This window comes from Dicentrarchus labrax, unplaced genomic scaffold (assembly GCF_905237075.1).
Source record: "Dicentrarchus labrax unplaced genomic scaffold, dlabrax2021, whole genome shotgun sequence".
In the NCBI taxonomy this organism is placed as follows: Eukaryota; Metazoa; Chordata; class Actinopteri; family Moronidae; genus Dicentrarchus; species Dicentrarchus labrax.
Genome location: NW_026136715.1, coordinates 14,099,519 through 14,113,878, shown reverse-complemented (window position 1 = coordinate 14,113,878; position 14,360 = coordinate 14,099,519). Strand labels below are relative to the sequence as shown.

The window sequence follows — 14,360 nt, the reverse complement described above, 5'->3', positions numbered from 1 at the left end:
TCTCTTACATCTACTCATGGCACCTCTGCTCTCTTTTACTCTTTTGTTCTTCACTCGCTTCTTCTAAACACATTTTCATTTCTCTCTAATTTTCTCTCTTCCTCTTCCTTTTTTTTTTTTACATCTCATTTCCTATTACCCCCCCAAATTCTTTTCCACACTTTTGTTTTCACACCTCCTTTTCTTCTCGTTTCCTCACTCACCAGACTTCTGCTTCCACTTGTGTCCTCTTCTCACCAATTCTACACTCCTCTTCCCCGGGCTCCTTCTCAAACATTTGTATCCTCTCTCCTCTTAAGTCCTGCTTTTCACTCCTTTCTCACTCCCTCAGCATCTCTACTCATCCTGTCCTGCTTCCTCTCCCGCTCCACAGGTTTTTTAAAAAATCTCATACTGTGTCTTATCTGTTTTGTGTGATGAAGGAAACTTTACGTGATTGCTACTACAATAAAAAGTCTTTCAATGCACACATGGGCTCTTTTAAAATGGGCTCAAAAAAGTGAACCTATCCTTTGATGCTTTCTTTTCCTGCATTCCCTAAAGGTGTTTTATCTGTGATATTTCCATCATGTGATCTATTGCATATGCATAAGTAAATACCTATATTGTATTTCATATTTGCCATACAGATCAAAAGGGTAAACTGTCTGGCACAGATGCTTCCACTGGATGACCACTGGAGCCTCAGGCTGGGGAGGAGATGCCATTGTCTGGCTCCTGACTGACTGAGCATGGACGGTACAGTGTCACATGGAGAGTCATACAAAGTATGACCATGCTTCCCTCTGCAGGCTTCTGGTGGCACTGCACACTTACTTTGTTCACTCCCTAAACCTTAGTTCCCAAGTTTTTGGTTAGATTTATTTGAAAATGTGACCTGTCTAGAGTCAGTTTCAGATTGCCAGGTGAGGATACACTAATCCCTCCAAAAAATTGACATAACAGAATTGATTCAATTGTTCAAATATGAAATGAAGAAAGCAAATTCCATATTTATTTTTCTATGGTTGGTACTTCCTAATAAGCATTCCTGGTTGTAATAAAATCTTATGAATATTTTAGTCTTATTAATATTTTAGGTACAGATGACTAAATCGAAAAATATTTGGGACATATGCTCAAATTTATTTTGCCCCATTCTGCAGTTTAGATTCTTAATTTTTCAAGGCATTACCTTATTTAGTAGATGAGATGCATTCAACAATATGTATCTCACTGTTAGTTTTGCAGGCTACAAAGTCTGACACAAGTCTGGATAATTCTGGCTGTTGTTGAGATGTGTGTTTCCACCATCTCAATCCATATTCATGAGTAGCGCTGTCTTCTTCCAGGAAACCTAGACCACGCGTCTCAACAGGCCTGACCTACTGCTCTTCTGTCACTCACACACATATACACACTTCTGTGTTTTTCCTGTTCCTCCCAGAGCTGTTACTGCCAACACTCTGCTCAGTTTTCTCATTAGAGTCACAAAAATAGGCCAAAGAGAGTAGGGGTAGGCAACTACAAGGACAAAGCGGGCAAGGGGGAAGAGAAAGGGAAGGGGAAAGGGAATTTTGTACATATTGCTTCATCCTTGATTGGTGCTGATAAGTGATTAGCTATAAAGCAGATGGAAGGTGAAAAGTCTAGGTTACTCTCCATTATTATCCCAGATTTTGTTAATAGTCTGAGACCCATTTAAGGACGCTATATAGCCACGTCTAATTGAAAAAAAGAGCTTGGTTTGGTGTTTGAACACAGGGGGCCAGAAGGATGGAGGGAGAGTAAATTAACCCTTGAGTTCAAGATACAATTACTGAAGCTAAGTAACCATCCACTGCTAATGCTCTCCAATCACCACCCTATTATGTAATGCACTTCTGATGCATACTTGATCAATACACTAAGAAGAATGAAGAACAAAAACAAAGAGCTGATTAGAGTGTGTCCTGTGGGACTGTGTGACCACATCTGCAAATCTACTACAGCATCCTTGATTGAGGAAAATCTGATTTAAATAAATAAAGCAAACTTAAAACCTGCAGGATATAATAAAAACACACCTGAAGAAAGACAGAATATACCAAAAGGGACCAAGTAATCAGGAAGAAACAGATGAGTAAAATAGAGACTAGGAGGGATTATAGATCATGGTTTTTGAATTTATGAATTATTTATGCTCATGGGATATTTTAAGCCCTCCATATCATGTCTGTGAGCGATGAGTGGGTGGAGGTACAGAGAGGAGGAGAGGAAGTGGATATCGTTTGCCTGTTTCCTCATTGTGGTGACTATTATTGTACTTCAACACACACGCACACACACACACACACACACACACACACACACACACACACACACACACACACACACACACACACACACAACCTTACCTACCTCTCCGCATGGACTATAAAATATTCCTTGATGTTCATCAACACATTTAACATCAGAAGAGAATGTCTCTGCTGTCTTAAAAATGGGTTTACTTTGGTATATGGGAATTGAGATTTTTTTGGTCCAGGTTGTTAATGATTATTGTCAGTCCTACTTTCTGTTGCAGCTGCTGACTTCTTTTGTAATAACAAAAGAAAGAAATGTAGAACTGAAACTATTGTCTGTTTCTACAAAAATGAAAGCAAAATATGAAATGTGTCATTCATTTTCCATCTTTCTATGTTCTAGACACAATTTTCATTGTTTGAGGGATGTATTATACTTATTGTATCAGTATTTAGTGCAAGTTGACACCTAAACATTTAAAATGTGAAACAATTTGGCTTATACAGTTGTGGAATCTAAGTACTGTACCTAAGTACAAATTTGAGGTACTTGCAGCCTACTTTACTTGGGTATTGCCACATTTAACTCCAATTATCCCAAAACATCCCATATAAGGGTAAAAACACTGAAAGAGTTTTCTGCAATGAGGTCTTTAATTCAAGGAAATCGTGCTGATAATATTCATACTTTTGCTTATGTAGGGTTTGAAAGCAGTATTTTGCTGTGACATACTATTACTACTTTACTTAAGTAAAGGGTCCCAGTACTTTTTCTGTTTATACACCATACTTAAGGATGTAGAGAGAAAGTAAAAATTACACACCATAGCAAAGGTGTAAAGTGCACTGCACAGTTCATCAGTGATGCACATAGAGAATATACACAGACATTTGCTTGCCTGCTCATGGACAGTGCATGGGCGCAAATAGGATAACAGAAAGGGAATGAGGAGGAGTATGGTTATGTGTTTATGTGTGAGCCACAAGGTAAACTCATCAGGTCCTTAAAGAGAATCATTAAAGGAAGACCATCATCACCATCAGCACTCAGCCAATAGAAATATACATGTGGCTGACTGATGAGGACATCTTTTGTTAGACTTAACTTAAATGAAATATCTTAAAACTTCCAAAAATCCTGATGTATGTGTGTCCTTACTGTAATGTATGTTCACTGCTTGCACATGGCTCAGTTTCACCTCTTCAGGTCATTCATGAGGGTTATTGGACATCATGATGTGTGCAGATACACACAGGATATTCACTGTATTAATAAAACTCTTTAGATGAGTGGGATGTTGGCCCTTCATATTCTCATACCCACTTATACATAAAAGAGCTTTCTTCTTCTTCTTTTTTCTGCAGCCTGTACAGAGGTCATCTCTCAAGTGTAACTGAGTCTCTGTACTCAAGACAATTCTTGTTATTATGTAGCAATATTTATGTTAAAAAGGGAGCATGGTGCAACATTGTGTATTCCTTTACTCCTTTGTTTTATCATGCATAATTCTTGGGAACGTTTTTGTCTAAAGGTCACTGCAGTGCTTGGTAAGCTGGGCTATGTAGATTAACTTGTTATGCTTCTCAACATGTTTCTCTGTGCCTTGTGTTTGTGTTGCTTCCAAATGCTTCATTTTGTATTTGACGGAGATAAAGACAGATGGAGTCCAGTAAAGAAACAGCATGGATGAAAATATTAACAGCAGTGTGTTCCCTTTCTGTTTATAGGGAATACTTCTCCATATATGTTATATATGGATGTATTTATGTGTGTTATTAGTGTAAGACAATATTGAAGACTGCTGTGGTGTTTGGCTGTAAATAAAGGTAAATGATGTAGAACAGCCTACAGAATGTAGGACAAACCTATAAATCAATTCAGCTAATTAAACACATTGACAGACTGAAGCTCCCCAGTGATGTTCTTCTTTTCTCATCCGTCCACCTCCTCATCTCTTCCAAGTCTAACCCCTGCTCCCAATCCACCTCCGCTGTTATTAACTGCTATTTCAACAATCGTCCCTGAATCTTTTTTGGAAATATATATTTTTTATGTTGTAGTTTTTATCCTTAAAGAAAATCATCTTATGTTTTTTTCTCCACACTTAGAATGACTATAAACTACAAAATATACACACAGTCCCCTGGCAGTTTAGCTATTTAGAGCAAGAAGGGTGATATTCCCTATACAGAAAGGGATCCGGCTGTATGTGCTATTAATAGAGGAGGTTAGTGTAGGGGGCTTCCACTGTTGGTAATGATGGAAAAGGGGCTTCCCCTCCTCCACACACACACACACACACACACACACACACACACACACACACACACACACACACACACACAAATAGTACAGATGTGCCCATATGCAGGTTTCCCCTATGGAACCTGGTGTTCTATAAAGAAGGTTCAGGTTGACAGGCCATTAACTGGGCTGTGTATTAGGTAACAAATCAGCTCATATTGCAATGGGCAATGTTCACAGCATGTGAGGCATTTACTTGGTCTATTGGATATTGCCTCATACAACATGCAAACCTAAGTGCACTTGTGTCCATCAAAATGACAGGCCTTAGGAGGGAAACGGGGCAGGAAAACCTATTGGTGACATATTAATTTTATTGTTTTTTTATGGCCACTTTAAATCATTTTGTAAACGTTGCCTACAAAAAGCAAGTAAGTGAGGACAGGAGCGGATAACAGCCTCACACACATTGTAAGACGGGACAAACCACAGATGTGTGCTATAGTTAGAAAAAACTGTCTGTCTTAAAGAGAACTTGAGTGAAGTTCCTGTTTAAAATTGTACAAGCTAATCAAACAGCAATCAGTGGATCAATACACGTCAGTTATCTGGAGGCTGCCTGGCTACTGTCCTCAGCTGACATTCCTGGAAACCCAGCCAACTGAGATGGCCAGAGGGAGCATTATACTCCTGCTAATATATGTCTGAGTAGAGAATCAGATCACCCACTGTGCATTACTTTGGTGCTTAGCGCTGCTGATGAGGCAGAGATGGAACTCAAGAGAAAATGTGTGGGAAATGAAATATGAGAGGGGCAAATAATAGAGAGGGAAAGCAAGAACAAGCAGCAGAGATGAGGGCAGAAGGGAAAGACACAAGAGGAGAGACAAACATTTCCAGCTGCTCGGGGAAGTGTTAAACTCTATGAAATGGCACTGATACAGTGGATGTTTGTACTTGTCCCACTCTATGTTGAACCAGGAGTCAAGAGCGTTTTGCTCTCCTCTCTCATCCTCCCTCTCTGGCTCACTTTCTTCCTTGCTTGTTTTATAAATAGACCACTTTGCTTTCTCAGTAGACCACAGAGAGCACAAGATTCACTTAAGGAGAGAAGCGGGACACAAAACCATTGAGGAGATGAGGTTTGATAGTCGATTCAAATGTACCTTCTGTAATGGACATGAGACCGGCCGCTCCACTGGTGCTTTCATCAATTTATATAGTTTGTGGAACTTTTCTTTCTCAAGCCTTTGCTATGCTTTATGAGCACCAAAGAAGTATTTAATATGTTACAAAATGCATTCTTGAGTGTCTTTGCTATGTTTTTAGCATAGGACCTACAACAAATTGTAGGATTTTATGTAGTCACTGATTTGATGGAAGTTACTGGCTCAAACACTATTAGAATTGAAAATCTATTTGTATTTTTGCCTAAATCTTCACAAAAGGTGAAACTTATTACACCACACGAGAAAGACACACCAGTAGCTTGAGGTTATCATAAAGATGTTATTATTGATATCATCATTAAGACCATTATTATTTATAATAGTTCTATAATTCACAATTATTATGAATGACGAAAGTATCTCTCTGTAGATTATCTATATTAATCAGTTTATATTCACTGTACTTCGGACAGGCATGGCAAGCATTCAGATCCATATTTCCTTTGAGTGAAACTTTCTTGGTTTAGTCTTTTTCCATACAATGGTATAAAAAACACAGGCTTTATACAGATCGTTAAGTACCACCATGAGACCACAATACAGTGAAGAAGCTGAGGATTATCTAAATCTCATACACACACATTTAAGATTAAAATAGTTGAAGAAGTTAGAGGAGTACAGGAAGTGGAGGTGGTTGTCAGGGGATAAATATGTATTAAGACAGTACAGACAGAATCTACTTGACAAAGGCCTGCATGTGTATTTCAGTCAAACCTCAGCCCCTGCTCTATGTGAGGCTCAAAGGTGTGTCATAACATTCAAATAGAAAAACATAGTGAAAAAAAAACAACAGTTCAATTATACAGTGTCTGATGACACAAATAAGTTAAAGTTCTCATAGAAATTATATTTCCCTTTTGATTTGTTCATATACTTCCATCCGTAGTACCTGGAGCATATTAAACCTAAGCGATAATTCACCTACTATACAACTTAAGTTTCTTGGATGATTTCAGCAAGCATACACTTTGATTCCCTGCTATACAGGAATCTGTACATGGCAGAAGCTCATTTTAAAGCTGAAGCTTTAGGCATTTTAAGACATCATTAAAAGCAGCTGTAACTCTTAGATACATTGTTTACATGGCTACGTGTATTCACCACCAGCAGTGGGTTTAAGTCCATTCCTTTTGAGGCCTTGAAGTTTGACAGAACAATGTGTCTGTCCGAACAGCGGACATGGCCATAAAGGTGTATGTTCACAGGAAGTGTGTGTACACTGGCTGTGTTCAAATGTCAGGCGAGTGTGAATGTGTGTGTCAAGTGTCCTCTTGTTTGTGTTGTGAAGTACAGCAAAGATGTGTTGTCCTCGGTTCAGATCATCCTGATGTGCAGTCCTGTTGGTTTCTCCAAGAGAGTGTTTTTGTCTTGACAGAGTGTCACTTCAGTAGTGTGCTTGGTAACAAGAGTGGAAAAGACGGCAGTACAGACGAAGCTTTCAAGCCACATAAAGTCACATAGGTGTTCCAGTACACAAGAACAGTTTAGAAAAATACAAGTACATCACAATACAGGGGCAGTGTTTACCTTACATTATCATATTTTCCCTCCCAACCTCTCCTCTCTTCAATTCCCAGTAACTGGCCCTGGCTGATACCGAAGCTTATCTCACAAGTCAACACACGCTTGTAGATCTTATCTCCAGTGGGTTTAACAGGACATTCCTTTCAGTTTTCTTTGTTTAATATGCTATGTGCATGTGATGAATATACACAAAGGCCATAAACAGTGTGGTAGGATAGAAGAGAATATAAGGGAGCACCATAGTCCTTCTGGCCTGGAGTCAAGAAGAGCAGTGTTTTAAACAACTGCTACCACATTGTCTCTAAAACCTACATGCTCAGCTTGTATGTATCTGAAAGCTCTCTATTTCTTTCACAATCTCTTTCTCTCTCTCATTCTCACACACAAACACACACATGCACAGACAACACTACACACAGCATGTTGGGCCTATATATCAGAAATATGGGCACTCAAGACAGTCCCTTGGAGCATTATGATACACTTGGCTGACCAAAAAGTCTGACTGACTGTTTGAATCTCTGTCCATCAACTGGGCTGGTAGTTGTTGTTGTGTTTTCACTATGAGATACAGTTACTGGGTTGTGATTACAACTGACCATAAAGACTTTAAAGCTGACAGGACATTAGTTAATGTGTGAACTATGCATTATAGGATTAGCTATCCCTGTTCTGGAGTCAGTGTGGCTTTGGACTCTCATCTGACTTTCTCTCAAACCTTCTTTATTTCCTCTCATGTTGTTAGTTTCTCAACCCTTCTTACATTAGTGATAGTTAGCAAATCTTATTGTGGAAACACAACCCTCTTTGTGTAAATACTTCACACAGATTGTGAGTCAACAATATTTCAGATAGCAATGGCAGAAAGATGCATATGCAAAGAATGACACATACTTCATACAGTATATTGCACATAGCGCCAGTACCTCTACAGATATAGGAATATATTCATGTCAGTTTGCTTTTTAAGTATTATTCATACTAATTCATGCTACAATGAATACTTCAAAGGACATGCAGCACTACAATAGCAGAATAGCATCTGTTTGATAAAAAGCTGATGGAGGACACATAGCCTATAGGTCCTGCATTATAGGGGCAATGCACCGCCAATAAAATGATTGTTCAAACTGTATGAGTACCAAATAAATAAATAAATAAACAAATAAATAAATAAATAAATACTGAGAAAAATGTATCTCTTTTACAACCCAAGATACAGTATGCCAGGCGGCTTTGGTGACCTGATAATTGAGTTGGAAACACTTGTTACTATAAAAATCTATAAGTTAACTGAAAAATATTTTTGTTTTTTCTTGCAGGCAAAGTTGACTAATTTGATCTACTGTTTAAGGGGAGACATGTGTGGGAAAGAAGGCTTGACAGGCTAAAATTATTTAGCTGTTTCATTAGGAAAGAGCAATACATTTTTCCTGTACTGATCATGAGCTTTTGGATATCACACAGCAGACTTAAACGCTTGCTTCTTACCCCTTATCCAGCAAGAATGAATAATACAAAGTTGGCATTGCTGGTATGACAATAGATGCACCTTAAAGGTGTCATGAATTATTTTTTGTTGATAACTGAGCTCTTTCTTTGGTAGAGGGACTTTAGAAAAACTGTTACTTAAAATGTTTTGAGTAAATAACATAAAAAGCCTTGATGAATTATACAAAAAAACTAGTTAACTTTTCCTGCTGTAACTGTATTGAAATTAGAGTCTGACAAAAACAACAAACTAAAATCTCACTTTAGTTTGCTCCTTAATCTCATTTTGTCTATTTCTACAAACATGGAATGCTATGAAGTCAAGAACAGCAACATTTATGCTGGGCAGTGGTTTCAAACTGAACACTTGGACCTAAAGAGACACTTAAAGGTGCAGTTAAGAAGATGGAGAAATAGGCACTCACTCAGAACACTACAGAGAATATATTCACTATGTTTCTTTCTACATCATGTCTTTTAACCAAATGTAGGAGAAGCACACATTCATCATATTACTAAAAAAACATATATTTTAACAAACCAAATGGACAAACCAATAAATAAAGAAGACATTCACTCTGTTTAGTGAGACATTTCTTCTGTTCACCTGCTAGCCTCCATTGGCTGGAAACAAAAAAAAGGCAGAGTCATGGCGAGAGTACGGTAAATCCACTTCATCAAGGAAAAAATGGCAGGAAAAAGAAGATACTGTGCTATTGTGGTCCAGAATTACAGCACAGAACTGTCATCTGTTGGTCTCTACACAGGCCACTAGTTTGTACTAGACAATATCTAGTTAGGGCCTGGGGAGGGACGCGAGTGCACTCAGGCTTCTTCTCTGACAGAGAAAGCCACAAATGACCATTTGGCCAAAAGCATATTAGTATCGCTTGCTCTCCGTTGCTCAATTCACCCATGACAGAGCAGTGATGTTGGTGATCTTGTTTTTTTCTCTGAGTCAGGACCGTGGCAGTTAGAGCAGCAGATAAAAGTTGCTCCTAAATGCTGATTGAATGGCCTATTTTTAATCAGAAGTTATTATGTTAAGTTACATTTAAAAATAAAGGTGACGCTCATCTAAATTATTGTTGTCGTGCAACTTCTCCTGGGGCAGTTTGAGCAAGAAGGTAGAAACTATTGTTCCCTTTGCGCTGTTAATATTGATTATTACTGGTTAGGCTACTATTTGGCTACTGTTGCGAGCAGGACGACTACTGTCACATAGGTAAGACTAACTCCATGCAGACACTGACAATGTCCTAAATAAGACAGGTGGCAGTTCTATGATATGCGCCATAGGATGCGGGAGATGAGGTCCTCACTACTGACCTTTTCACCAAGTTAATCTCACTCATCTGCTCTGGACTCTACTGTGTGCCATATGTTTGTCGATACAGGGAGTCATACCTTCATCCTCCCTGTTACTGTCCCTGTAGACTCCAGCTAAAGTTAACCATCTATAGTAGCTCACATTATACATCTGTACGCATCTTAGTGATGTTTACATAGTTAGTGTTGGCCAGGGTGCAATTTCCTGTTTTCATGCCCTCTGGTCTGAAGTCCTCTGTGCTGTGGTTCACAGCCTCCTGGATCTCCACATAGTCAGATTTACTGAGAGTGGATCCACTGCCGCTCCGACCACTCTTCTTTAGATCGTCAGCTGAGCTGGCTTTAGGCACACTTGGGATATTCAGATACTGTGCCTGTTCCTCGCCCTCTGTCTCTCTGTGGTAGAAATAGTTGAAGTTTGACACAATGACAGGTACAGGCAGGGCAATAGTCAGCACACCGGCAATTGCGCAGAGAGATCCCACAATCTTTCCTCCAATTGTTGTTGGTACCATGTCTCCGTAGCCCACGGTGGTCATGGAAACCACTGCCCACCAAAACGCCTCAGGGATGCTGCTGAACTGGGAATGTGGCTCATCTGCTTCGGCGAAGTAGACAGCACTGGAGAAGAGGATCACACCGATAAACAGGAAGAATATGAGGAGGCCAAGCTCACGCATACTGGCCTTCAGAGTCTGTCCCAAGATCTGCAGCCCCTTGGAATGACGTGACAGTTTAAAGATACGAAAGACCCTGACCAGACGAATGACACGGAGAATGGCCAAAGACATGGCCTGCTGGCCTGCCTGGCTGTCCTCTGGCCTCTCTGCTAGTTCTGTGCCCAGGGTGATGAAGTAGGGGATGATGGCCACAATATCAATGATGTTCATGATGTTGCCAAAAAATCCAGCTTTACTGGGACAGGCAAAGAACCTAACTAGGAACTCAAAAGAGAACCAGATGATGCAGAGAGTTTCCACGATGAAGAAAGGGTCTGTAAAATATGTTGAGCCATCATAGGTAGAGGTGACGTTAGACGTGGACTGGAATGGATAATTGTACATCTCCTCATCATCATTTCGGAAAACTGGCAGTGTCTCCAGACAGAAGCTGACAATAGAGATAAGAATCACCATGACAGAGATGATGGCAATGATGCGAGCAGGACCTGAGCTCTCTGGATACTCAAACAGCAGCCACACCTGTCTCTGAAACTCATTCTCTGGTAGAGGCCGCTCCTCTTCCTTTATGAAACCTTCATCCTCCCTGAAGATTTCCATAGCCTCCTCACCCAATTCATAAAACCGGATCTCCTCAGAAAAAATGTCCAGGGTCACATTAACAGGCCTGCGCAACCTCCCTCCTGATTGGTAATAATACAGAATAGCATCAAAACTTGGTCGATTCCGGTCAAAAAAGTATTCGTTCCGGAGAGGATCAAAATACCTCATCCTTTTCTTGGGATCCCCCAACAGAGTCTCTGGAAACTGGGAGAGAGTCTTAAGCTGCGTCTCAAAGCGCAAGCCTGAGATGTTGATGACGACCCTCTCGCAGCACTCATGATCTGGCTCTGGGTCGTACTGGTCATGAGGCTGGCCCGGATGTGCTGCTGCTTCGTCTGCAGGGTCGCTGGTAGCAACCGTCATGCTGGAAGGAGATGGGGCCTGCAGGTTTCAGACAGGGTGGGGCCACGTCGGGCCAAAAGGAGATAAAGGCGCCACACACTCGTGGGCTCAGGTACAGGCAGATCTGCCTGCAAAAGGCTACAGGACAGTACAGAGAGCAGAGAAAGGCTGCAATAATTTAGGAGATGAGCAAAAAAAATCATACTTTTAAACAGATTTATTTATTTAGATTTTGAACATGCATATTCAACAGCTTCACCAGCATATATCTCTTATATGTCTCATTTTGATAAACATAACATCTTTCACAGTCTAAAATTGTCAATAATTCCTAGAAATGCAAACAGGCAAGAGCAGGGCAGTTGAAAAAAAAAACAACCACCAGGAACCATTTGTGTGAATTGGCTCCTTTGTGTCTATGTGTATTAGATTATGAGTTCTCTCTCACATGAGCCCACTGCAGGATCAATATGCTAGCGAGTAATACTGTATCAGCTCTCACAGGGTGCAATTACAACCAACAAATCTGATTATATGCTGAGTGCTCCATACATTCACTGAGATGAATTTCCTCTCCCAGTATGTGTGATGTGACCAAGATTCCCTGCCAAAGCTGGGAAAAACTTAATCAAGTCTCTGATCAAATTAATGGTTTATAATGTACATGTATGTATTTTAGTTTAGAGACATGGTTACATATGGGTAATTTGGTAAATAAATGCAACAATATCTAAATGAAAATCAACAAGTCCTACCTATTTGCACTAGCACTGGCAAGGCTTGTTTACAGCACAATGGGTCCTCTGGTGGTACTGCGTTGACGGGCTCAGCAGAAGTGTCCGGTCAAAAGTCCGCCACCGCGGTCAGAGCAGCTCCTTTCTGCCAGCCATGTATCACCCGAAGCTCCGGCTCTGCAGCGACGCAGCAGTGGGAGTGGGAGAGGGGGACAAGGCATGAGGATGCAGGAGTTACCTCCCTCGCCTCAGTGACCAGCAGATACATGTTGTGATGCAGCTAGGCTACAGGTTGAAGCTGGAGGTTTTTGGGGGTGGGGGATGATGTTGTGGTGGGAATAAAGTGATAAAGAAATTTTTTAAAATGCTGGCACCAGCAAAATATGACGCCCCCACTTCAGAACAATACGCCGCCGCCTGCAGCAACAGCAAAGGTAATCCTCTAGCCTGATGTCTGCAGAGACTCATTGGGCATGGGAGGTCGCAGGAGGCGCTGCTGTCAGCATCTCAACTCGGAAGCACCCATGCTTTGGCCGATTTCATCTAAATGCGAAATCACCTGTTTGATCCCCCAAACAGGTCCGTATTCCGCCTGAAGGTTTGCGTTTTAGCTCATTCAAATGTTATATTCTAATTTTACCTCCGCGTAAATTCCACCATCTTTTTTCTGATGGGGAATATCCATATGAATACACCAGTGATGCACATTAGTAACAAATGGAGGCTTATGTTCACAACCCATTCCATGGAATAACGCAGCTCCTCTGATGGCCTTTTTAATGAGTGAAAAACTATTATTTGTCCCCACAAAGCAGCCAAGTTCATGCAGTGAGATATTCAAACATTAAATGGCACTGTTGTAGTTGATTGGCAAGCGCGAGTGAGTTAGTTTGGAGTGGCAGGTGCCAGCCATGCTTAAACCATTAGCAGCCCTCTGCTGTGTGGCTCATGGACAGCCACAACAGACTCCATGCACTAAACGAAGCAGCATAGCATTATCTGTCGGACTACAGCATAATTTCAGATAATGGCATGCAGGAATTCACCCTGATTCTCTTGTTGCGCAGACGCGTGTATTTTTTTATCCAGTATGTCTCCTCTTAAAAGGTGCCTTGAGGTCGTGAGTCCATTCCTTCATATCTGTCCTTCTTCCCTTATTTGACTAATATGTCCAGCGGCTGTGTCATCTCATCACGACCAAATGTTTCTGAGCTGCCGGTTCTTCCCATGTCTCTCATATTTCACCATAATTCACCATAGTTGAGACGCGTGGGCTGCAGTGGGGCATCGCAGCGCATACTAACAGCTTCTTGCGCGCCTCGCCCCATCCCTGTGCGCTCCCCCTTCCCCGACACTCCTGTCCTCGCTGTTCCACATTAAAGGGGAAGCATCGCCCACCACAGGGTGGAAACGGTTTTCCACAAAACATGCGCGTCTTAGAGGAGAACGAGGGATAAAACAATGTTTAAAGGTAGAAACTGACAATAGGATGTGGAATAGATCTTCCGAAATGTTGTCCTGTGCCCCTGTTGCATCTACACTTGTTAATGAACATACATGCCACCCCAAGCAAAATCATGTTTTTTTATGGTTTGGAAGAATATCAGGGGAAAATGCAAGAAAACAAACACAGGAAAAATCCTCTTCTGAACTTAAATGAGCACAATGAATTGAGGGAATGAGAGATGTTGAGCCAACAGCTGCAGCACCTGCTGAATGTCTGTGACCACTGTGTGAACAGGTCAAGTCCCAGGTCAAATCTAAAGGAAGTTTGCATGTTTGTTTGTGTGCTTTGCACAAATAGTCTATGCCATAAAGTAAAATGTGTCTGCCACCTGTGGTGTCCTCAGTGTACGCAGGATACGTAGGCAGGCTCCATTGCAATTTGATGAGTTGCTGATTATAGTCAGATCATTCGC

General features: G+C 40.9%; 1 protein-coding gene across 1 annotated transcript; it reads right to left on the bottom strand.

The window, feature by feature from the left end:
• Window positions 1-5,998: 5,998 nt before the first annotated feature.
• Window positions 5,999-13,782, bottom strand: kcna2b (potassium voltage-gated channel, shaker-related subfamily, member 2b). Its single transcript, XM_051426236.1, has 3 exons — window positions 13,488-13,782; window positions 12,463-12,618; window positions 5,999-11,845 (listed from the first exon to the last, which is right to left on the bottom strand). Exon 3 carries the CDS (start codon window positions 11,726-11,728, stop codon window positions 10,226-10,228), a length of 1,503 nt encoding a protein of 500 aa, XP_051282196.1. The 5' UTR covers window positions 11,729-11,845; window positions 12,463-12,618; window positions 13,488-13,782; the 3' UTR covers window positions 5,999-10,225.
• Window positions 13,783-14,360: the final 578 nt, after the last annotated feature.

Excerpts from the sequence above, each read along its gene's own strand:
- kcna2b (XM_051426236.1), bottom strand. The coding sequence starts at position 11,728 with ATGACGGTTGCTACCAGCGACCCTGCAGACGAAGCAGCAGCACATCCG.